This window comes from Eubalaena glacialis, chromosome 17 (genome assembly GCF_028564815.1).
Source record: "Eubalaena glacialis isolate mEubGla1 chromosome 17, mEubGla1.1.hap2.+ XY, whole genome shotgun sequence".
NCBI classification, from domain to species: Eukaryota; Metazoa; Chordata; class Mammalia; order Artiodactyla; family Balaenidae; genus Eubalaena; species Eubalaena glacialis.
This window is the reverse complement of record NC_083732.1, coordinates 70,405,661-70,430,856: the sequence shown is the minus strand read 5'-3', so window position 1 is coordinate 70,430,856 and position 25,196 is coordinate 70,405,661. Positions and strand designations below refer to the sequence as shown.

Here is a 25,196-nt window from a genome sequence, read left to right as displayed (position 1 = left end):
TACACTAGAGCAAACACATATGCTTTTTTCAGGTGGCAAGCACTTTTTGTAGGCTCTTAAAAAGTTTGTAGTTTCAAGGTACTGTGTCTATGGCATCTAAAGGATGAAACAGATGTGCCCACAAAGTGTGTTGTAACTAAAGGCAGAAGCTAGACTATTTATGCTTATGTAGCTAACAGAAATAGCACTCAGAGCCAGTGACTCAGTTATGATATTCACCATCCATGCCTTCTTTGAAGCCTGCAAGGGTGGACCACGGACACGAACCGTAATTGGCAGTAACACAGCCAATTGTTAAGGTCCTTTGACGGACACCACACTCTCAGGTAGAGTGGGATCTGTAAGCAGCTGGCATCTGATGAGTTTGTTGAAACGGAACAAACTCAAGCAATGAGGACTAAAGACACACTTGAAGAAACTCCATCTGCACAGTTTCAACCCTGACAGCAACGGCAAGAGACCAGCGTGGCAGTCAGCCATAGGAAATAAGGCTTTACTTGCAACTAAGGATTAAGACCAACCACCAGATTAAGAGGCCAAGGGGTAAAAAGCCACAGACTCTGTAAACACTGGCCCAGGTTAGAGATCCAAGATCAATCCTGAGTGTGATACTATGTTGAGTCACACTGGGGAATTTTCAGTTTCTCACACACACATACACACACACACACACACACAGCATGTATGTGTGTATATATATGTTTATATAAACATATACATATATTTTATATATGTACACAATACACTATTTTTTAAATGTACAAATATATATATTACATACATAAGTTAAATGTATATATAGAAATATAAACATGTGTATAGTTTTAGTAACCTGCAATGGTGACTTCAGTGAATTACAACAACAGCAATATTCTACCCAAGAAACTACTTTGACATACAAAGGGCTTAACATAATATACTATTCAGTGATTCTAAAACCTAGCTGATTATTAGAGTCATTAAGCTTTTTTAAAACTATACATACCTAAGTCATACCCAAGACCTTTTGTATCTGAATCTCTGAGGCCGAAGCTCAGGAATATGCATATTTAAAAAACAAAACAAAACAAAACACAAAACAACAATTTGGTCGTTTAAGTTGTGGAACTGCTGGTTTACAAATATAAAAATGCCTCGCCTGACCCCAAGGGACAGCGTTAGAACCAGAGCGCAAGACAGATAGCATTTGTACCCTATGCCCCAATAGAAGCATCTTTAAAGCCAGGAATAACATGATACTAATTCTCTAAGTAACAGTTCTCTCCTCGGATGGGCCACTATCCAAGTAAAAGTGAAAAGTAATCACAGAAACATATTCTTATGTGTGAACAATCAATTACTACTTCATCAAGAAAGTAACCCAAACTGGGTTCCTTCTGCCCCAAAAAAATGCTGGGTGAGATATCTTCAGTGACGGAGTCCTTCTTATTCATATTTTTACTGGAAGAGTTGCCCATATTAACAAAATCCCACTTTACCCTTTAACATAATTTTGTGGAAGGAAAGAGTGCAGTGTTGGAGCCTAAGAGTGGATTATAATTCTGGCTGCAATGCTTGCTTGCTGTGTGGCATTGTTTGAGTTACTTCAACTTTCTGAGCTTCAGATTCTTTGTCTATATAATGGGGTAACAGTGCCTAGCATTCGTGATTATTCTGAGGATTGGAGAACATAACATTTGTAAAGCACTGCACTTAGTCAAGAATCAATGACAGTGGCCGCTGCTCTTTTTATTAAAATAATCTGCCAAGTCCCAATTGCATATACTGCCATCACTATGGTTGATTGGGAGAATGTTTTCCTGGGAATTTATAAAAACCCGTTTAGATCCATGAAAAGGAAAATCGTATCGTTCTCTCCACTAGCTTTGTGATGATTTTTACATTTCTTCTTCTGGAGGAAGGAAGATACTCAAGGGGATAATTATCATGAATATTAGTATTTAACAAAACAGTCCTTAGATGAATCTCTCATCACAGCTTGACATTTATGATAGGAATTAAATCCAGATCGTTGACTCAAGTTCAATTTTTCAAGTATATTTTAAGTCCAACTTGCTTTGATGAAGTGGGACATTCATCACAAGTATGGCCTTTGTTTACATCAAACCCACATAAAAAGGAAGCACGTTCCAAGCGTCCTTTCAATGTGGACTCCAAGAAAATTAAACAACAAGCCACTTGCTTTTTCTTTAGACTTTTTTCATAGTTCATTAAAATCTTCTAAGGTGCCTTAATAATGTTAAGGACAGGCATTATAAAATATTGCACTGTCCTGACTCATTAGATCTACATTGAAAATAGTGAATACTTGTATCAGCTAAAGTTGAAATTTTATATAGAAATTCTTTATATGAATTAATTCCCACAATAGCTCTATGGAGTCGAATATTATTTTTTCCACTTCACAGATGAGGAAAGTGAGGCTTGGACTTTTTAAGTAACTGGCTCAGTGTCATATGGCTAGCGTTCAAACTGAGGTCTGGCTAACTGTCCAAGTCTCTGATATTTACCACTGGACCATCCTGCTTCTCGTAACCACACAAGTTCAGCAGAATTCATATGTAGAACTTTTTTAACAGTATTTCACCTTTTATAGATGAAAAAGGAAGGCTGTGGTTATGGCATGAAGACAGGAGAGGCAGGGAGCAGTAACTTGGAGGGAAGGAAGCATTCCAATTTCAGTTTACTTGGAATTTTAAAACTAACACCCTTGGTACAAAGGAGGAATTACTACTTTCCAGGTGCCATAACATATATATCTCCTGGTCATTTTTATTTCTTGTCTCTCTGACTTTTTATAAAATGATAGTAAGAATTGGAAAATAAAAATAATTTTAAAAGTTTCTATTTGGAATGCTTGACAGAAAGCTGGTGGTCTTGGATATGAGTGAGCCTCAGAACTAGAAAACAGGTAGTTTTTCCTTTCTTTTTCAGTTCTTTCTTTCACTGCTTATACTTATCATCCATGTCTTGCCTGTTTTTCCTGGTTTCTCTAAGGACCACCTGGGTGTCTAGGGTGGGGGATGAGAGATCCACCCTACCTCAGAGGAACCCAAAGATCACAGGGTGGACCCTGGGGTCAGAGACACCAAGAAAAGAAGAGGAAGGAGGCAAAAAGGGAGATGGCAAGATTGACAGTGGAAAAGAAAGATAAGACAAAGATGCTGTTGTCTGGAATGACTCAGAATGAAAACTGATACCTGAATACATTCAGCTGTTAAATCTGCACTTGCCCTGTTGCTTTATATGGTGTGGTCCTGCATTGTGCTCTACTGGCTTCCCAGCAAGAGGCTGAGACTGGTTCAATGAAGAAGTCCAACTTTTGCTGGACTTGCTTATGGCCTGAGGCCCAGGATTGCCTCTACAAGTCAAAGATTCCCCTTGGGAAAAGCCAGAATAAGCTAGAAACATTAGAAAACATGTTTCCTGTTTAAAGAGGAGATGCTTAATCTTTCTTTTAGTCTCTGCTAAACTCTCCTTCCTTGTAGACTAAATGAATAAGTGACATTGGCACTGGCTCTGGGTAAGGGATGCTAACCTTTCCCTAAGCTAATAGTCAAGGTGATGGTTCTAGCTTTGGGCTATGAATTCTTAACAGTCTATAAGAAAAGACAAAGATTAAAAAGAAAGAATGACCAGTAAGAAATAGCCCCTCACTCCTACAGCACACCTCACTCACCTACTCTCTGCAACTCTCCAAGGAGCTAGAAGCACTGATTGGACATCACCATGCATATTTATCCCAGCTTCCTCCTTCTTTGCCTTGAGTGGTCTTTACTCACTCAAGATCAGAGGAAATGAGGCACAGTAATGGGAAGTGATTTCAGGGCTTGGAGTAAAGAAAAGACAAAATAACCTAGTCTTCCTGATTCCCCAGACAGTTTTCTGGAATTAGTTTCTCAGGCATTTCAGCGGTAAGTTTCATCATCCAGTGTGTTTGCTCTCAGTCTGTTCTATGCCATGGTTGTTACTGTCATTATTATTACTTATTATTTATTATGATTATTACTACTACTATCATTATTTCCTTTCTGAATGCAACTTTGCCTTTTAGGATAGCCTAAGGCAGAGCAGGAATAATCGTAAGTGTTTGTCCTTAGCTCTCTTTCAGCAACACCCCTCTCCCACAGCCTAACCAGAAAGAAGGAGCTCCATGTCTGAGATCTGTTCCTACCACTATGAAAGTTAGTCCTGGACCTCCAACTGTACAATCCTGCTAAGTAACTATCTAATTGTTTTAGACCCTTTACTTTCATTAAGACCCCAGATACTTGACTAAACAGATCAGAGCCTCCTAAATAACTCTGTTTTCACCCATCTTTCCTCCCAGCTTGACTGTCTCCGATGAAGACCCATTGGTTTTCCTGGCCCCAGGGAAGAGTCATGGTCTTGATTCCACTTCCTCCTTCTATTTCTTCCCAGTAGATGATGTACAAATTGCCTCCTTTAGTTATTGAAAGTCTCTCCTGTTCTGGATCTTTTCCTTCTGGAGGTAGTAATGAACAACTCTCTCTAGGCTGAGCATAGAACATGGCACATAGTATGTGCTCAATTAAGATATGTGCTCAACTAATATCTTATTAAGTAAGATGTTAAGATATTGAAAAAATACTGGGTTGGCCAAAAAGTTCGTTCCCGAACAAAATTTTGGCCAACCCAATATATAAGTGGTCCCTTCCTCAAGCAGGGTAGTCCCTTCCTCACGCTACACAATTCTAGGAGGAACCACTATATTTTATTCTGTGTTAATGGCACCCCCTCAAGTTGTACTCTGGAATAGTATTGCCCTCAAATATCTTTTCTAAAGCAATTGTCACAGGATTTGCACAAGCTTTTTTTTAACATGGCCCTATAAAGAAAAAGTACTCTCTGGAAACCAGTTTTAAAAAGCAATTCCATTCCCATCCAAGAATTTTTCAAAATAGGAATTAGAGACACTTGAAAGTTTTACCTCCAGATTGAGCGAGAGAGGGAAATAAAATCCATGTACAGATATATTAACGCTTTATTACACTCTAAGACTTTTTATCCTATAGAATAAAACATGTTTGGAAGAATGGCAAAATATTTATAAAAAGTCTGTGTTGGTATATTGGTTTTAAAAGAATTCCAAACCCAAATGATCTAGACACTAATCCAATATGTTTGATTTGGGAGTTCTTTGCCAAGACTAGCCTCCACGCATGGATAAATCAAGTAAATTCACTGAACCAAATCTTTAGAATTGCTGTTTTCAGAGCTTCAGGAATCATGAAGGAATCTAGGTGTGTAACCACACAGGATTTTAGCCTAAGCCCTTTGCCAAAACACATAAATACTTTTAGACACTCCTTCCACATGTACAAGAAACCTACATAAATCTAACTTTTAGAGAATGCCTCTTTTAGATACCTTCACCTGGACATGCTTTACAGACTAATTCCATTTGATAGATAGAGACTAAACTGAGATTTTAAGCAAACGAAAGTTGGATGTGAAACCAAAAAAAAAAAAAAAAACCCAACATGGAAGGAATTTAAATTCACACACCTACACTCCTACAGAAAAAATGATTTCCTTATTCTTGAGCAGTATAGCTAAAGGCAGCCTTGTTTGAGTAGAGAAGTGTGTCTTCCAGCCAATCGTTTGCTAACCTAGTGGGTTAGTTGTCCCTGGAAATACCAGGGAATGTCACCAAATGTGTTGTCCTTTACTGGACTGGATCTAAGTGGTGGCCACTATATATAATTCAGTCTTGAGAGAAACTGTGCAGCTGCCCACATGTCTACATCGGTGTCCTTTTAAGGAAGACCAGCCTCTCTCCCTTGCTGAACATGTAATGACTTCCTATTACCTTCCTGTTAAAGCTCAAAATCCTTGGTCTGAAAAAAGAATAGATGGTGTAAGTGAGTTTGTTTTTACCACTTCAGTTTCATCTCTTGACAATCTCTCCACACCTGTGTGTACACACGTGTACACTCATGCACGTATACACACACACACACACACACTGCAGTCTCATCTCCAGCCATACGGAACTAGGTTCAGTAATGGAAATGCCCCACCTTCTCTTCAACTCCACTCCTTTATATGCCATATATGCTGTTCTCTCTACTTGCAATAGCTTTCCTTTCCTCATGTATCTGGCTAATTTCTGTCTCTCAGTTGAAATCCAGTCTGTATGGTGCCCCCTCTGGAAAGCTTTCCCTCACCCTCCAAGTCTGGCTTAGTTATCTATTCTTTGTGCTCCCACAGGGCTGTGTCAATACTCCCATTATAGCATATGTTTCTTATTTGGTTCTATTTCCCCCCAAAAGCTATAAACTCTTTGAGGACAAGAACCTCAAACCTGGCTCAGTGAAGACATGTTGACTAAACAAACTCTAGTTGTTAACTCATCCCTCAACCATCCTTGTACTTTCTTTTATTGCTGTTCACTTGAACAGGTTCCAGGAATTGATAATTGATGCATATTAAATAAATGGAGAATGATACAGATAGTCATAATAATTAAATTCCAATTCATATGATTCCTGATTTCCTTTAGGTTTGCTCCTTGAGAATTTGAAACAACTGGAAAATCTGTTAGACCAATGCACACTATTCAGTGCAAACTATATTCAGGTTATGGGAACATTCAGAAAGAGGTGTGGCTAATTTGGGAAGGTTTGATGAAAGTTTCTAGGTTTTGAGGAAAGTTATAGACATGGAAGAACATCAGTTAAGGGAAACAGATGCAGGATCGGTAGAATGCAGATAGATGGGAGGAAAAAATAAAGAAAAAAAAAAAAAAAACCCCAAAAAAACACCTGGTTTGCCTTCCTTGCATAGAACTTGCCAACAGCAAGAGTGACGTGGTGAGAAATCTACTGTGCTAACGAGCAATCTTGGGCAAGTCCTTACCCTTTGGCCTGGTGAGCCATCACGTCCTGGTGAACCAACACCTCCTGGAATGCCCTAGATAGAGCAAGGACAGGAAAATGGCAGAGTTATCAAAACCAATTACCCTCTCACCCAGCTTTCCTGAAATAAATCAAGGCCTCCAAACAAACCTGATAGCATAAAGGTGAGGCCTTCCTGACTGAGCATTCAGAACCCAGAAGTTATTCACCAGAAGGGAAAGAAATGTCCCCCACCAGGGCTCACCCAGGGGAGTATCAGTAGGACCGTAAGAGGCGGCTGAAGTAAATGAATACACGCGAATGGTCCTCAGTGTAGAAACCACTCATTGCCAAGATCACAACTGACTTCAGACGCTACAGTCTTCTTTCTTCTTGGCAAAGCTCTAGAGCTGAGAGCAACGGAATAAAAAAATAAAAATAATACCTGTGGGCCAGGAAGTCCAGTCCCTCCTTTCTCTCCTTTTTCGCCTGGCATTCCCTGAACAACCAGAAGGACATGGGGTTAAGTTCACATAGGTAAATAGGTAAATTCTCAGTCTTTTCCTTTTTCTCCACTGACTCTTTTAACATTTCCAACATTAAATTGCTTTCACACTAACATCCAAATACAGCATATTTCACTTTTCACATAAGCTACACCACCTAGGTAAGCATGCCTACGGACCAGAACGTTTACATAGCAGAATAGTTTAAACACAGTGTATACAGTCTGATATGGCTAAGCTCATACTGTAAATATGTGAGGGGAGTCGAATATTTCAGTATTATTTATAGTTTAGGTTTTAAAGCTTATATCTCTATATATTTTTGTTTTGTTTTGGCTAGAAATTTATAAGAATGGAAAAGCAAACACAGTACCTGACAAGTAGCAAGACCTCAACAAATAGTTAGTAGTAGTAATAGTGGTAGTAATTATACAAACTGGCATGTTAATGCTTTCTAAGATGTGAAAATAACTCTGGAAAAGAAGACTTCTTAGCTAGGGAGACACAATCATATGCACAGAAAGATTGCTAAAAATGTGCTTAAAAGCATCATGCTTCAAATACTGATGACAGAGATTGGTTTTTATTCCTTAAATCTAGATCCATCTAGTAAGATCACTGAAAATCAGTGAGTGGGATTGAATTTGTTTTCATTGATACAAACAACTTATACAAAGAAATGTGGCTGTAGAGAGTATACTGTCTATAATCTAAAACTCAGAGCACCACACTTTGAGGCCTGTCGAGATAAAGATCATAATTAAATGGCTTTCATGAAGCTATTTCCACAGTTACTACAAATGCAAAATGAATAACTTAAATTTGTATAACATTTGTCACTTTCTAGATTTTATCACACCCCCTAAGGACTTAGTCAAACAAGAAAAAGGGCCATACATGTCAAGCCCTGCTTTCTTTTCTATAGACAAATTATCTGTGGATATACCTATTCCCTAGGCACATATCTGTTTGTAAAAGACCCCCTTCACTGAACAAAAAATTGGCTAATGAATGAAGTCTCAATCATTACTTTCATTTCTCAGTTCTTATTTTTAGGGGTTGGAAGAGGCTGAGGATGATTATCAAGGCACAGAGGACAAAAGTTCATTCTATATAACTCATGGAGAAGTGATAACAATAAAACCTATCTGAATGTTTACACACAACTCACAGGCATTCCTTGAATGGACAGACCACTTGGTCCTTGGGGTCCAGGAGGACCCTGAGGTCCTGGAGGGCCCGTTTCACCCCGAGGGCCATCTGGTCCCTGGAAGGCAAGAAGTCATCCCAAAGGTAAGTTAAACCCTCTGGTACCCAGAAATATCTGCTACCCAGATATTTCTACTTAACGGCATTTATAATTTATTTCATTAACTAATTTTTCCTAAGACACAAAACACTCATAGGATAACAAGACACCAAGCCTCGGATGATCCACCTCCCAGGCAAAGTGTCATCAGTAAACCAAAAGAGTAAACACACAGTAGTTGCTGCAACTTCATTTATTTTTGCTTACATAAATAGGAACGTTGTGCCAATTGTGTGAGTAACTAGACGCCCACACTCCACAACAAATCCAAAAGATATAAGTGATACAAGACCACCCTCTTGGTTTGTGAAGGTTCACACCATCCAACCAAACTATAGTCTCTCCCCCTTCACTACTGTGAACTATCTATCTCTGGGGCACTCCTCTGTGTTTACTGAAGACATTGCCTCCCTTGTAGTGTATAAGAGATGGAGCCAAGACATCAAGTCTCTGCCTGAGAAAATGTGTCACAATCTCAAAAAATAAAACAAAACAAATAAAGAAGATATCTTTTGGTCTGAGTTTTGAGCTGCGTAGTAGTACCTGATTAATTATCTTCAGCCTTCTTTCATTGACTTCTCCCCTGTAAGCCTGCCCCCACCCTCTGCATTCACTCTTACCTTGTTCCACTTGTTTCCAATTTTCTAGTAAAACAACATTGCAATGTTCTCTTCTCCATGAATAAATACTGTGCAAATTTAATAAGTCACCATATTGAAGCAGTAAGTCAAGCAAGATGGTTGGAGTGATGATTCAGAGCAACATGGTGAAAATGAGATAGTAAATTATAAAGGGCCTTGAATGTCATGCTAAGGAGGGTGAATTGTATTCTCAAGGCAATCACACATGACTGCAGGTTTTAAGAGTATGATATGATCCAGTATAACTTTAAAGAAATGAATCTGGGGGCAGATGTGAATAATCAATCAAAAAAAATCAAGCCACTGGAGCCAGAAGACCAATTAGAAGATTTGCCAAAAGCCAGGTACAAGATGATGGGGCCTGAACTCAATTAGTGGCTGGGCTTCTGCCATCCCTTAGGGCACCTTAGTGCAAAGTAGAAAAATGTGTGCCTTGACATGGATTGGCACCAACTTGGTCCTCTTAGTTTGTGCCTTTGTACAGTATACAACCTGAACCACCACACTTGGTGGCCTTGGGCAGTGAGAATGGAAAATAGAGCTGTGTGTTTGATTATACAGTACATGGTGGGAGGGGAGAAGGAGGAGGCTAAAACCTGAGAAATTACCTGGAGGGCTGCTGCCTAGTTGTGATTCAGTGCTCCCTTGGTACATCTTTTTTGCAGATAGAGGAAAAGAAGACTATATGAGCAAGAACTACCTGAGCAACTAAACCACTTGGAACATTGACCCTCTATTTCTGACCCAGAAACCTTTCTTTTCACTTAAGTTACTAAATTTTTTTTTGATGGAAAAACACAAGCTTTTAAGAATAAGGGAAAAGGCTTCAACACAACTTTCATAAAAACATAAGGAGCTTTAAACTGCAAAGGGTAAATATTACTTAACTCCAAAATTATATTATGGTTAGTGATGTGAGAGGGAGAAAGAACATTACCTTCGGGCCCGGATCACCTTGTTGACCCTTTGCTCCTCGGAGTCCTGGACCACCCTGGCAAACAGATGTTAAGTATTAGCACAAAGACAAATCTGAAAGCAATATATTTCATTCATTTTCCTTAATAATATGGATTATGTAATTCTCATTTTGTATAAAGGCCAACACATTGTGTAATGGTATATGTGCATCATGATCCTGAACGGGAAATCTACCCCCCAGATTCACCTCTTCCTGCTGATGATTACATAGTTTGAGCAAACGTTCTATGCAAAATCCCTTTAAATTAAAAAAAAAAAAAAGCTACAGGATCTTTTAATTGAGTGTGTAAGAGTACAGCTATTAATGACGCAAATAATAAAAATATACTGTTAATCTAAAATTATGCATGTCCTATACCAAGACTTTGAGATTAAATTATTTAATTAAATTGTAAAAAGCATATAAAATGGTAACAACTTAATTTTCTTTATTTACACCATAAAAAGCTAATTAGTGTTTCTGAAACTTCAGGTATTTGCATTTTCCCCTCAAAATTTTTGTCATATTAATGCACTGCCTGTATTATTATTTAATAGCATTTTCTTTATATACATACATACATATGTACATACATAATAAATATGTATATATGTGTATATACATTCTTTGTAAACATATTCTTTGTATATGTGTATATACATATATGCAAATATACTTTGAATATTTTTTAATTGACTCATATTTCACTTAAATCTATTTTAAAAGCAAATATTATGTACTATAGTAGATGGAAAAACATATATATACTTAAGTATATAAGTATTATATAATACTTAGTAAGTATATAAGTATTCTTATATACTTACTAAGAATATAAGATAAACCTAAAAATATGCTATAAATAATGTTAGTAAATTTAGCTAGATTTTGTTCCTAGTGAAGTCTGTGAGCAATGGGTTTGCTCTTTGTTAAAAAGGGGCATGAATAAGTATTAGAAGTGTATGGGCACCAGTCTGAGAATATTGCTTTCACTTGCGCAGAAGGATGAAAAGATCATTGAAAATGGAATAGCTTTCTCACTATGTGAGTCCAGTTGATTTCCTGCTATGTCCATGACTACTGAAAATCATTTTGTGTACCATCAGAAAAACACTTGCATCACTTGGGAAAAGACTGGATCAGGTGATAGTTAAGGCTTCTTCCAGTTTAGCAATTAAATTCACTCCCCCCCCCCATCAATATCAGTTGGTTGCTTATCTTCCAGACTTTTAAAATACAATTAAAAAATTATGTTTTATATATGTGTATATGTATCTATAGAAAATATTACCTATTATTAGTGTTTTTTGTGGTATTATTTGATATATATAGATTGCATATGTGATACAACACTTTTCATATATTTCTGAGTTAACTTAATGTTTTTCCATACCATGACTAACTTATTCTAAATGAGTTGCATAGTTATCTGTACAATGGATAGTTTGTTTAACCATTCTTTCGTTATTGGAAATGGAGGAGTTTTGCCCACAATTTGTTGCTGTCTAAACGATACTACAATTAACATCCTTATACCATGCCCTGAGTACAAACTTTAAGATTTAAGTACAAATGTTAATATTTAACATATCATCAAGTAGAATTTTAAATGAAATTTAATGGATAGGCAGATATATTGCCAAATTGTGTTCCAAAAAAACTGTGCCAATTTATTCATCTGCTAGGAGTTTGAGGGTCTCTGCTTCTCTAAACCTTATTAGCACTTGATATTGTTAAACTCTGCATTTTTTATGAACCTGACTGGTAAAAACAATACCTTACTCCTATTTTAATTTTTATTTCCCTTAAAACTACTGTGATTCAGCATCTTTTCATGACATTTGTCCATTTGCGTTTTATTTCAATACAACTAACAATTTATATACTTCACCCAGTTTTCTATTGGGTTACAAGTCTTTTTCTCTTTAATGTACAGAAATTCTTCATATATTTGGATGCTACATCTTTAACTGTTATAGATGATGCAAATGTTTTCCCCAACTGTGGCAGACACTGTTGGTTGACTATCAAAGAGTCTTTTCTGACTCCCTTCTCCATTTTATTTTTCCAGCTATAAAGACAGAGATTTGCTTGCTCAGCCTCCTTTGAAACCAGGAATGGTCATGTTAACTGGTTTGGGCCAATTTGATCAAGAAGCCACAAGCCTAAGGAAAGCATATTTGGAAGCTGGAACAAGCTTGGGTCTTGATAAAGTTGTTGAGCAGCCATATTTGCTTGGGATCATCTACCTTTAGGTCTTTTGTTGAGCAAACAATGAATGTCCAAATGCCCCAATGATTTACGCCATTGTGTTAGTCAAATTTTCTGTTTCTTGCAACAAGCCCAATGCATCCCAATTAATGTACCCATTCTGGCACACCTCTTTAATTTTGTTTGCTCATCTTAAATGATTGGTTTTTAACTGAAGGTTTTGTCCAAATGTGGCAATTTGGCTCACAGATATTCATACACCATGTACCATGTCTATAAATCCAGGAACCTTTTTATACTTCTAACTTATTTTCCACCTTACCCCTAACCCTTATCATGGAGTAGATGACAAGAATTCAACAAATGTTTGTGGATATAAACTTCTATCCTTTTAACAAGAAAGGGTTAGTCTAGGCAAAAGAAATATGGTTCTTTCACCCATGGCTTCCTATGGCTTTTCTAGAGTTTTACTGGCACATAATACCACTAAATTCTTGAGTGAGAAAACAATCACGACTATGTTAAATCATCAGACGGGGTTTATTGCATATTGTTTGGGATACTATTTCTTCAATGGTTTATTATACTTTAAATATTTGAAAATGTCAATAGCTTTTCTATTTTACCTCTCTTTCTCTGCAAGTCAGAACTCAACCCTTCTCTTTCACTTCTCTGCTGCTTTTTTTTCTCATTACAAAGTTTGACTCTTAGGTCATATGTAAATATTTTATAACTTGTTCCAGCAACATTGCCGATGAAAAAACTTGATAACCCTCCAGCTAAAAAAGCTTATTAATGCTACTTAAAATAAAATAAACATCATTCTAATTAAGAACTGAATCCTTAAATACCAGGAATGAAGAAGAAACAAAACACTAGAGCAGCAGGCACGTACACTGAGGCTGCCTTGGGGGAGGAAGGGGAAGATGCTTGAGGTTTGCTGGAAAATGTGTATTTTATAGCCCACACAAGGCAGTGAAATGTGAACTGGGACCTATGAGAAGTGGAGGAAGCGTAGAATATGAAACATCCTTTAAAGCTGAGGAACTTGAAAGGCTGCACTCTGAACGAGCTGGAACAACAACAACAAAAAGTCTCACTAGCACGTGGAGGATCAAGATGTTGTTTCCACTTTAGCTGCGGGAGGGGCAGTAAATGTCTCCACTGAGAAATACTACCCAGAAACTGATTCTCATACAATCTAGGGACGAGAATTTACACTGCCTGTGAGGGTCAAATAAAGCCCCAAAGTCAAACTTTTAAGGTGGTTTTCAGCTGGTCATACACCTGGGGCTCAGCAGAAGCAGACACATATATTCTTTCGAAAAATACAGATCAATCTCGGGCTCAAACGATCCCCAGAGATAAAATTTCGAGTAATGCAAACACAAATATACACCCCCCAAAAAAATCACAAGGTACATGTGGAAACAAGATAGCACAAGTAGGGGCTTCCCTGGTGGCGCAGTGGTTGAGAATCCGCCTGCCAATGCAGGGGACACGGGTTCGAGCCCTGGTCTGGGAAGATCCCACCTGCCGCGGAGTAACTAGGCCCGTGAGCCACAACTATTGAGCCTGCGCGTCTGGAGCCTGTGCTCCGCAACAAGAGAGGCCGCGATAGTGAGAGGCCCGCGCACCGCGATGAAGAGTGGCCCCCACTCGCCGCAACTAGAGAGAGCCCTCACAGAAACGAAGACCCAACACAGCCATAAATAAATTAATTAATAAAAATTTTTAAAAAGAGATAGCACAAGTAAAATCAGCAACAAAACAAATGCAGCATCAGAGCCACATACGTTACAGATATTGAAATCATCAGATAAATAATGTAAACCATATTGAATACATTTAAAGAAAAAATTGTTTTGGAAGTGTTACAAAAATAGAAGAGACAATACAAATGACCAAAAGGTTTGAAAAGGGTTATATATATATTGTTTGTAAGAGTTATATATATATATATATATATACACACACACACACATATATAGATATGCACACAATTAGAAAGCAAAAATTGAGATGACAGATATAGGAATATAAACCTAAATAGGTTAATTATTACAAACAATAGAATGGACTAAACTCTAAAAAAGTTGTAAAACCAGATTAAAAACAAAATCCTGGCATATGCTATTTAAAGGGACGCATCTAAAATATAAAGACATAGAAAGCTTGAAATTAAAAGGATGAAGCAAACATATACCAGGAAAATAATCCAAAAGAGAAATGTTGACATAGCAAGTCACTAGAAAGATAATTGCTGTAAATTTTTTTGTACCTTATAACACAATCTCAGGATATTATAATCCAGGTTTACAAACAACTTGACAAAGGTGGGGAAGATTTTAAACATCTATCTTAGTAATTGAAAGATAAAGAATTAAGGCAGGTAAAGAAGATTCTAAGAACACAATTTACAACTTGATTTGCCGAATATTTATATTTAGAATTAGAGAACAAACATTCTGCTAAAGCATACATGGAACATCTGTAAAACCTGACAAAAGGACACAGAGCAAATGTTTTAGAATCAACAAATGTCAAAGAACTGCTACTCTACAGACTCTCTTCCATGATAAAGTACAAAAAATGAATACATCAATAAGAAAAAGATAAAAATTGCACACACGATTGGAAAATTTTAAGACACCTAAGAAATCATGGCTGAAAGAAGGGATAAAAAAAATATAAATGACAATAGCTCACGGAAATATTAAATTTGACTACATTAGAATAAAAATTTCTAGACAATATACCTTGCCACAAACAACAACAAGCAAGTCACAGACCAGGAAAAGATAGTTGCAAACCATATCATTAATAAAGGATTAGTGTCCAAAATACATAAAACCACTGACAAATCAATGAGAAAAAACTGCACAACAAAAACGCAGCAAACTGTATAAATGGGTATTTTCACAGGAAGAAATCCAAATGGTTCAGAGACAAATGAAAAACTGCCCCATCTCACTAGCAGGGAGAGAAAGTCCTATTTTAAAGAACAAGGACAGAGTTTTACAGTCATCATAAGTGAAAGCTCTCACATCTGGCAACATCAGACAGTGCTGGTGAGAGGTAGGGCAACTAGACCTCTCATACAGAGTGTGTGGAAGAGGATATTGGGACAACCACCTTGAAGAGCAATTTGGGGTTTTTTCATGAAGTTGAAGATGCACCTTCTCTTTTCTCCAACAAATCTAATTCTAAGTGTTATTGCAAGAGCACTTACTCAAGCACTTGAGTAAGCAAAGTAAGCACTTGAGTGAGCACTTACTGCAAAGAGACATACAAAGGACATTCACTGTAATGATACTGTAGTAGGAAAATACTCCCCAGTAATGGGTCAATAAACCCTTGTTTATATAGTGGAATTCCTTACAGCAGGTACAACGAATAAACTAAACAATGTGCATTAACCTTGATAAAGTTCAAAGACATACTTTGGGGTGAAAAAAAGCAAGCCACACACAGTCGAAAATAAATTTTTGTTTTCAATTCCCAGATTAAACTAAAGACAACTCCTTACAACTGATCAATGAGTTATAATGCACAAAATATGTTTATACATATTATCCTGTGTATTCTTCACAATGCCAGTTCAAGAGGTGAGTGCTGTTTATACATGAGGAAATGGAGGTTGGCTCCATGGAGGTGGCTCCATGACTTACCTAGTCTTATTTAAATTTAATGCTTTTACCATTAACTCCACATTTGCTTCTTTGGGATAAAGAGTCTTTTGTTAAAAAAAAAGTATCAATATTCGGGTCTACGTCCAGAGCTTGAAAGAGTGTTCTATGTGCCAAAGATAAAGGAGAGACTGCTGGGATATATTCCAGATATATTCAGCAGGTTCTCTTCCTTTTTGTTCAGTTCGGTGAGTGTGCTACACAAATGAAGACAAACTATGTTGGTGGGGCCAACCTGGGGCAAATGTCCATGCTGCACGCCAGCTGTCAGCGAGGGGTATCTACGCATGCGTGCTGACCGCACCGGTTGCCAACGGCAAGTCACGTGTAAGCACAGGTCCGCCTCAGAACATTCCTCCTGCAAGGTCTGGATTTCATGTGCTCCGGCACCTTCTCCCTGTTTTCTTTGTCTTTCTGCCTTGATATATTTGCCATTTCCTAACCAAAGACCAGCTATATCATACTTATCTTAAAGAAACGCTGATAACCCCAGGTTAGCAGGTTAAACATAAGCATTTAGACATATTACGAAAGATCTATCACGGTCAATTCAAAGACCCAGAGAGTACAATTATATACATTTTATATTTTTAAAAAATATTTTCTTGCCTATTGGGTGTAAGATAGACTCACGGATATATTATACAACGTGGGGAATATAGCCAATATTTTATAATAACTGTAAATGGAAAGTAACCTATAAAATTGTATAAAAATTTTTTTAAAGACCTATTTGTAGAGAAATATAGACAGTTACCAACCTGTGCTAAGAATTTTTAAATGTCTTCTTTGAGTGAAATATGATATAAATTAGCACGATTTTGCAAATTAACATCAACACCAACGATAAAAACCCTTCATTTTGTAGTATTTGACCAAATGAGAAAAAGTTATGTTTACTTTTTACATGTATGTTTACATGTATGAATCTATATATATATAATGTTTATAAGAAAAAAATGTTTTCTTTCTCTCTCTCTTTCCCTCTCTCTCTCCTTTCCTCTCTTCCTCTCCCCTTTCCTTCCTTTTTCCTTCCTCTCCCCTTTCCCCGCCCCCTTCTTTTCTGTATGAAGTTCCAGTCAGTAATGGAGAACTTCATGCTCACATGGGGTACTTTTCCCAGTGATTTTGAAAAACCTCCCTTCACATGTCAATGCTGATATAGAATGGGCAGAGGGGATGTATGCAAATCTTACAGCAACAAGCAGGGGGCCAATGTTTGAAACATTCACACTGAAAATAAGCCACAGGACTTCAAAGGGAAGATTCTGAATAGATAGCACTGTGAGACATAGTATGGTGCAGCAGTTAAGAGCATCATCTACAGTAGTCATGGAGACCTGGATTTGAAGAGGAGCTCCTCCAAGCTGTGTTCTTTAGGCAAGTTACTTGACCTCTCTGTGCTTCAGTTTGCTTGTAGGATTAAGTGAGTAAGTATTTAGCACAGTGATGGGCACAGACACGCAACAAGTGATAGTTATAAATATTATTACAGAACATTTTAAGTTCAAACTAGGCAATACTTACCGGTGGGCCTGCTGGTCCCAGAGCCCCTTTATTGATTTCAGAACAGGAGCAGGAATGTGGAAGCTCTGGGCAGGTCTCCTCATCCCTCTGAGGAGAAAAAGAAATAGCATAACTATTAACAAGATGGTCTATACAAATGGCTTTATGGACTCAAAGAAAACACTTTAAGACACTTCAGAAAAATTCGTAAGTGAGCATTAGTCTAGAAAGGCAGAGAATATTCTCTTCTGACCACAAAATCTTTTCTTGAAAGAAACAATGAATGGCTGTCTAGATCATCATTATTATCAAAGGACGTTGATAAAACGAGCTTGGGAATCCAGGTGAAGAAAGAAAGGCAGAAGTGGGTGCAAAAAAAAATTCTGGTTACTGTTTAATTCAGTTGGAGAAGTAGTGCTCTATGGACCAAAGTCCTGAACACTTCCTTGGTGTTACATTTTTTTCCATTTCAAAGGATAAAAGAAAACTTGTTGGAATAGTCCATCAAAACAACTGCATCTACACTAAAACAAAGAAACAAAAGAAAACAAAAACAGTGCTTAAACACATCATCCCTGTAACAATTTTAACTACTGCTCACCTTCTGTGACTGAAAGTAAGAAAACATCACAGCATCAATCTAAAGCTTTGGGATAGGAGGTCATTTCCTCTTGGAGAATTTTGCTGCCAGGTAACACTACAAGATAGATGATGAATACCAGGCTGAATGTATCTGAATGAGTTACTGGAGTGTAAACCAAGACAGAGCACTTGCTAAGGGCTATTGAATGATCTGTGAATATCACATTTGGAGTAGCAGCCAAAAAGAAGCCTGCCCTGGGACAAGAAACTACAGAACTTGGAAGGGTTCATCTGTCCCTTTGGATAGAGAGAAAGTGAGCTTCATTTTCTAAGACCCTGGGAAACGTAATGTTAGAGCTGAATAGAGCACAGATGATAATTAAATTATCAAGATGAAAATAATCTCAGTCTCTGAAATATTCACAACAGAAACCCAAAAATTTTGAGCAAAGAGCCTTTATATGCTTCTCGCTAAATGTTGGACGATAGTCAAAATTTCAGCTCATTACAGGATAAAAACCCTGCTAACGTATCTGGCCTGATATCTTGGGCAGCTTGAGTGAAATACAAACTTAAGTATCCTGAAAGATCCCCCCAAATTAGGCTGACAGCAGGCCTCCTATGACCACAGACTCGGGAATGGTTTCGCCATGGCTGTTGACTGTGTCTCCATCCATGGATTTCTACCACGGGATTTACACATCTTCAGTGATAAAAATGAAAAGGAAAGTTTTGAGAAGGGCTGGGTCCTTCCTAGGAGATGTGGTGATCACATTTTCCATAAGATTCTGAGTGTTTCCCTTTACAGTTTCCAATCTACCTGCCCATAAGCATAACATCACAGTGTCTCTGATGTAATTCCTCACCACAGTTTAATGGAAACTTATTTTGATGAAAAAAAATTTATTTCCTTCTCAAACATAGTCACCATGAATTTACTGCCTGCAACAGATGATGTGATCTGGTGTAAGGTCTTAAAAAAGCAAATCTTTTAGACTTGATGAAGTCTTCCCCATGCCTATTCAACCAGTTGAATTCTTAAGATATGATGCCTGTCCAACCATAACAGGGTCAACATTTCAGCTCACTGGTCCTAAAGATCCTTAGTTATGAACAATCTGTTTATATATATACAGGTACCCCCTCCCTGTGAATTACACTTGGTATTAATAATGAGAAAAAGTTTATTTTTCTAGAAGCCTTGCATAGGTTATATAGATTATGACTATGATTCCCAAACTGTGTGGAAAGATGGCCTGGAGCAGTACAGCAAACTCACGGGGGCACTCTGAGTGTTCAAAAGAATTAAGAGAAACAGCAATATTCGGCACCCATTGGACTTCGTAGGAATGACTAGCTCAAGTTAGTTCACAGTTTCAACATTAGATTTTGAAACACTATTTTTGATGTCATATATTTGCAAATCTGGTTTTTCAGCAGTAGCTATGAAGGAAAGCAAGTACCATGGGGAAAATCAATGTGGAAAAAGAAGCGAGAATGGTGATGTCTGATCAGATTCCAAGACATGAGAAATAGTGCATTCTCCACAGGCACACACATCCCATTAGTAAGTAGTTGTGGTTATTTAAAAATAAGTACATCATTTAAAATTTTCGATTTATGTTTATCAATTTTTCATACAGCTACTGAGTTGTTAGGCCGTAAAGACTTAGGAAGATGTTTGGACCTAATGACCTTATGTATGGAATTGTTAGGTATTTCTTTGGGCTCAGGGGTGCCATGAAAAAAATTATTGTGACACCAAAGGCTTCAATGAACCTGAAATTTGGGAACAACTGGACTCTGTAAAAGGCACCCTGTGGAGCTGTGGAGCTCCCACCGTGTATGTCTGTGTGTCCTGCTGATTCCAGACACACCTCCTTCTTAACCTCTTTCTAATTTTCATCATCATCATCACAGTGAATTATCTGTGACATGACTTTTGTGAAACAGCATTTCATTTTCAGGGAAAATTAAATATAACTTTAGAAAATTTCAGTAAAGAACAGACCAAATAATGAAAGAAGAATTTCTTACCAGGCCAGGAAGTTCACAGCATTTGTCTTTATTGGCCCATGATGTGGAACAAACAATATCAAACATCTGTAACTGGAACTTCAATTTAAAAAGAAAATTGTCATTCAATAAAAGATATATAGATACATTGTGTTTATAATTATAATGATTTCATAGTATGTATTACATAATAGAACACCAATACATTTATAATATTACAGTGAATAAATTAGAAAGTCATTCTAACAATATCAATCTTTGTTCCTCAAACATACAGTGATTTAAGATTCTTGTCAGTAGTGACTCCATCCACCATCCAAACCCCCTTATTTAGCACAATTCCTCCTTCCGTCTCTACCTAAAAAAGCTTAGTGCCTCTGTTGAAATCCTCCCTGGCCTCCCATCACAGTTACTCTAAGTGCCTCTGTAATCCCACAATGCTCCATACATCTTTTATAGCATATGTCCCACCATACAGTACAATTATTTATATTTTCTTCTCCTCAGACTGGGAGGTCATCGAAGAACATAGAACCACTTATTCATCTTTGTGCCCCCTATCATAACATGTGGCATGTAGAGAATTCCCTGGTGGTCCAGTGGTTAGGACTCCATGCTTCCGCTGCAGGGGGCATGGGTTCGATCCCTGGTCAGGGAACTAAGATTCCACATGTCATGCCGTGCGGCAAAAAAAAAAAAAAAAAGCTTGTGAAAACATGTGGCAGGTATTCATGATGAAGACTTGTTGAATTAATTCTGACTTTCATCATTCATGCATATATTTGGCCACTTTTTTTTTAGTGCATAATGCAAGCCAGATACCATGTAGACCTCCTTTAGGATATGAAAATGAAAAAAAACAGAGTTATGCCCTCAAAGAATTTATAGGGAGTAAGAGACAGACACATAAATACTGTTTACAATGTGGTGTCATGACAGACTCACATACGGTATTGTGAGAACCTGTGCTAAGTATATTTTTATTTAAGCCATCGATCACACCATAAATATTTAGACAGCCTTGTTCTACTCATTTATGTTGAAAACAAGTTAATGTATATTTTGAAATATTTAGAAACATCATTATAATATCATTAAGGGCTCACACTAGCTTCATGATGCAACCATTTCTAATACTATATTTCTTCCTATATTATTTTCAAATATTGAATATCATCAGGAGTTTGGTATTAATAGATACACACTACTATATATAAAATAAACAACAAGGATCTACTGTATAGCACAGGGAACTATATTCAGTATCTTATAATAACCTGTAATGGAAAAGAATCTGAAAAAGAATAGACATTAGCTAGCTAGCTATAACTGAATCACTTTGCTGTACACCTGAAACTAACACAACATTGTAAATCAACCATACTTCCATTTAAAAAAAGAAAAAAGAAAAAATGGTCATCAATTACAGAGCTGGGAGAAGGATGAAATTCTTTGCATTTTACATCTGTAACTTTCCTTCAGCAAGTGGTGTTTTCAGCAAAAGCTGGAAACTCTTGGTGCCTTATTTTCTCTCATCCCTGTCAAGGGTCCCCTGGATGAAGATGAGAATACTCAAGTAGTTGGTATGACTGAAATAGGTTACTAACAATGCTTCCAGCATCACAAAAGAGCCTGCCCTATCTGACAGTAAAGAAAATGAAGTCAGGCTTTCTCTTGTTACACCCAGGAAGAATTGTGCCTTGCTGCAAACATCCTTCCCCAAGTGAGTTTTGCAAGATTCATAAAATGATACAAATTTTGAAAGCAGATCCATAAATCAAGACATCCTGTTTTCTTTTTTCAATATAAAACCATTGTGTTATTTGAAGAAATATTGCATGATTCACTATTCTTTTTATTTTCTGTACTAAAAAAATTTTTTTCCCAAAGGGTATGATATTTAAGTCTGCTCAGGGCAACCATACAACAAAATTATGACCATTAAAAAATTAGGTTTTTAAAATTAAAGCACTTTTAGAGAACACGGCTGCTGATTTTCATAAACAACAATAGCAACAAAGATATTTCAAGAAGCATAGGGATTAGGAGGCTATGGAGCTAGGCTGCCTGGGTGTAATCCACTCACAAGCTAAGTCACTTTAAACAAATTATTTAATGTGTTGGAGTCTCAATTTTCCTTACCTATAAAATTAGGATAATAATAGTAGCTATTCATTAGAGTAATAATAGTAGCCATAACAATAAAATGAACTCATAAAGGGAAATACTTAGAACAGTTCCCGGAATACAGTTATAAATAATAAATATTATTTTAATGTAACATGTACAAAAGCCCTTTTATAATTGATCTTTAAGCTGTAGGAGTATATAATACAGAGGCCAAAATAGCAGAATGAAAATGAAAGTGATGCAATATTGAGAGCAGAAATGTAACAGTAGTTTGTGTCCCCAATAATCAATGTTTTGGTTGAGAAAAATCTTAGCAAATAACAATAGCAGCAAACACTTGTTGAAAAACTTACTATGTGCCAGGCACTATCCTAAGTACTTTGCCTACATCATTTAATCTTTCAATCACCACTACGAGGTATGATAATAGTAATGTCAACCCCATTCTGTAAATTAGGACTTGGGACGAAAAAGTCAAAGTAATTTAAGCACATGTTGAAAGCTGAATTCTGGCTGGGATTTGAACAGCACACCTCATTTTCTTGTGGTTTATTTTGCAGTGAACAGATCATTAGTCTAATGTTTAAAATGTAGATACCCCAGCCTAAGTTGACAATGCCATTTATCTGGGGACATTTATTAAATGGGTCCCATTATGACAGCATTAGATAGATTCAGTTAATTCTGTAAGTCATTCATCCATTAAGAAATTTTCCATTTCTGAATAGAGCCCTCAGTGTGAACACATTTTAGTGAATGGAAAGATTTATTTAAAGCAAAGGCTTTTTACTAGTCCCAGGATATACCAGGCTTTCTTGAAGTTTTTCGAATAAACATTCACTGCCCAATCACCTATAACAGTATAATGTCTCCACACAAACCTTTGGCTAAAATTCCCCTACCCTACTGAGTTACTGAGATTCTTATGAGTTCATTTTATTTATTCAAGAGGTCCAATACCTACTAAATGCTGAATGAGGCTGATACTATCATTTGAAGAATGCTTGTGGGCTGTCTTTTCTTTTTCTAGTTAGATGAAGTCAGCAGCCTTTTTTGTGTGAGTACAACAAATTTATTCATAATTGTTTTGCATTCGTAATAGTTTAGATTCCTCAGCCTTTATTTAGAGACTTCTTTTCCAAGGCACATTTCTGGGGATTGTTCTTTAAAAATCTGGCTTTTATTCCAGAAGCAATTACACACACATTTATACAAATTATGGAGGAAACATTACAGAGATGACATGTCCAAAGATCTTATATTTGAGTGCCTAAAAGTGCAAGACAATATGGTTCAAAATAAATCATACTTCAAGTGACTAAGAGGCAGCCCCTTTTTACTTCTGCAACTTTTTTCCTTTGTAACTGACTGAACATTATGAAAAAAAATATCTGGCCAAAAAAAAAAAAGTACCCTCCCACTTTCTCTTTTTATAATCTCTTTCAAGGGAATACTTAGACAATTACAAACACTTTTTCATTACTGGACATTTTTGTTTGGGTGTAGCACAAAAGGCAAGTCATTTGGGGTCAGATGTTAGCATGAAAATAAGATTAAAATATTTCTTGGCAGTTGAGTCACTGTGATCTGTGAATGGAAATTAAAATGTACTCCTGGCTCAACTTTCCACTCAGTACCAGTTTTCATCTGCTGATTTTTTTTCCAGTATAACATTTTTAAGCTTATAATTTGAAGTCAAGCTGTACCTGAACTTATACAAATATTTAGAGAGCTTTACATTGCCCGAGAACATAGGAGAAAGAGTCCTGAGGACCTAGGCCATCTTCTGCTTTTAAATTGGTGTGTAAATTTGATTGATTCCACTTCCAAACTAAGATTTATTAAGCATTTACCACTTGTCACCTATTGAACAGGGTGTTTTTACTTGCTCGCCATCAGCTTACTGAATTTAAGGGAAACCATGATGGCACTATTCAATCAGGAGAGGAAAAGGAACAGCTGTTGTAGTTGTTGGTAGTAATTAGAATGTTTAGGTGTAGACATGCTTGGGGGGAACATTTTGATCACGTTTATTTCAAGGTTGTAATTCAAATAATGGTGAGTTTTTGAACTTGCCAGTGAATAGACAGGGCATATGGTCACTGTTACAGACCAGATTCCCTCCTCTGCCTTAAGTTCTATCATAATCAGTCTGACCGAAGGGAAAAGAGCTCAGAATGGAAATTGGGTAACCACATGCAACTCAGATACAATCTCATATCTCACTTTCCTCACTTTTGAAAGGGGATTCCTCCCTAACTTATTCAAGTCTCAGTTTCTGCATCTATAAAATGGGGATAATAATAAGTATCTCTTCCTAGGGTTATTGGAGGATTAAACGAGATAATCTTGGAAATGTTCACACTGCCTAGTCCATAGTAGGCAATAAATGTTAGCCACTATCATCATTTTAAGGAGTAAAAGATACAATCCAGTGAAAACACAACCATCTCCTTGCAATTTAAAAACACTTGCTTCTAGAGGATCATTGACTAGTCTACTATTGATTCCTACATAAAAGCTTTAACTCTAAATAAAATTACTAAAAACTCCATAACATAACTTGTATTTGTCTTTATTTACACATCAGAGGGCTAAATAAATGTCAGTTGTATAATTATATAAGTGTTAGATTTGAAAAGGTGGAAAAAAGACACTAACAAACATAATCAATGCCAGAAGCTCAAATTTTTTCTTGAATCATCTCTGATTGGCAGCATGATATTTCATTAGGTATCAGAAAAGGTAGAAGAAACTTCTCAGGAGAAAGAAGATTAAAGGAGAAGCA

The 25,196-nt window shown here is 36.9% G+C and overlaps 1 protein-coding gene across 4 annotated transcripts in view; it reads right to left on the bottom strand.

The window, feature by feature from the left end:
• COL14A1 (collagen type XIV alpha 1 chain) overlaps nt 1-25,196 on the bottom strand; it is a 238,104-nt gene that overhangs the window by 46,916 nt on the left and 165,992 nt on the right. For all 4 annotated transcript variants that reach the window (XM_061172169.1, XM_061172166.1, XM_061172167.1 and 1 more), the window contains exons 34-39: nt 20,300-20,377; nt 17,702-17,788; nt 10,254-10,307; nt 8,538-8,633; nt 7,306-7,359; nt 6,883-6,936 (exon numbers count right to left, since the gene is read on the bottom strand). In XM_061172169.1, coding sequence (XP_061028152.1) covers nt 6,883-6,936; nt 7,306-7,359; nt 8,538-8,633; nt 10,254-10,307; nt 17,702-17,788; nt 20,300-20,377 — 423 coding nt within the window. The remainder of the gene's footprint in view (nt 1-6,882; nt 6,937-7,305; nt 7,360-8,537; nt 8,634-10,253; nt 10,308-17,701; nt 17,789-20,299; nt 20,378-25,196) is intronic.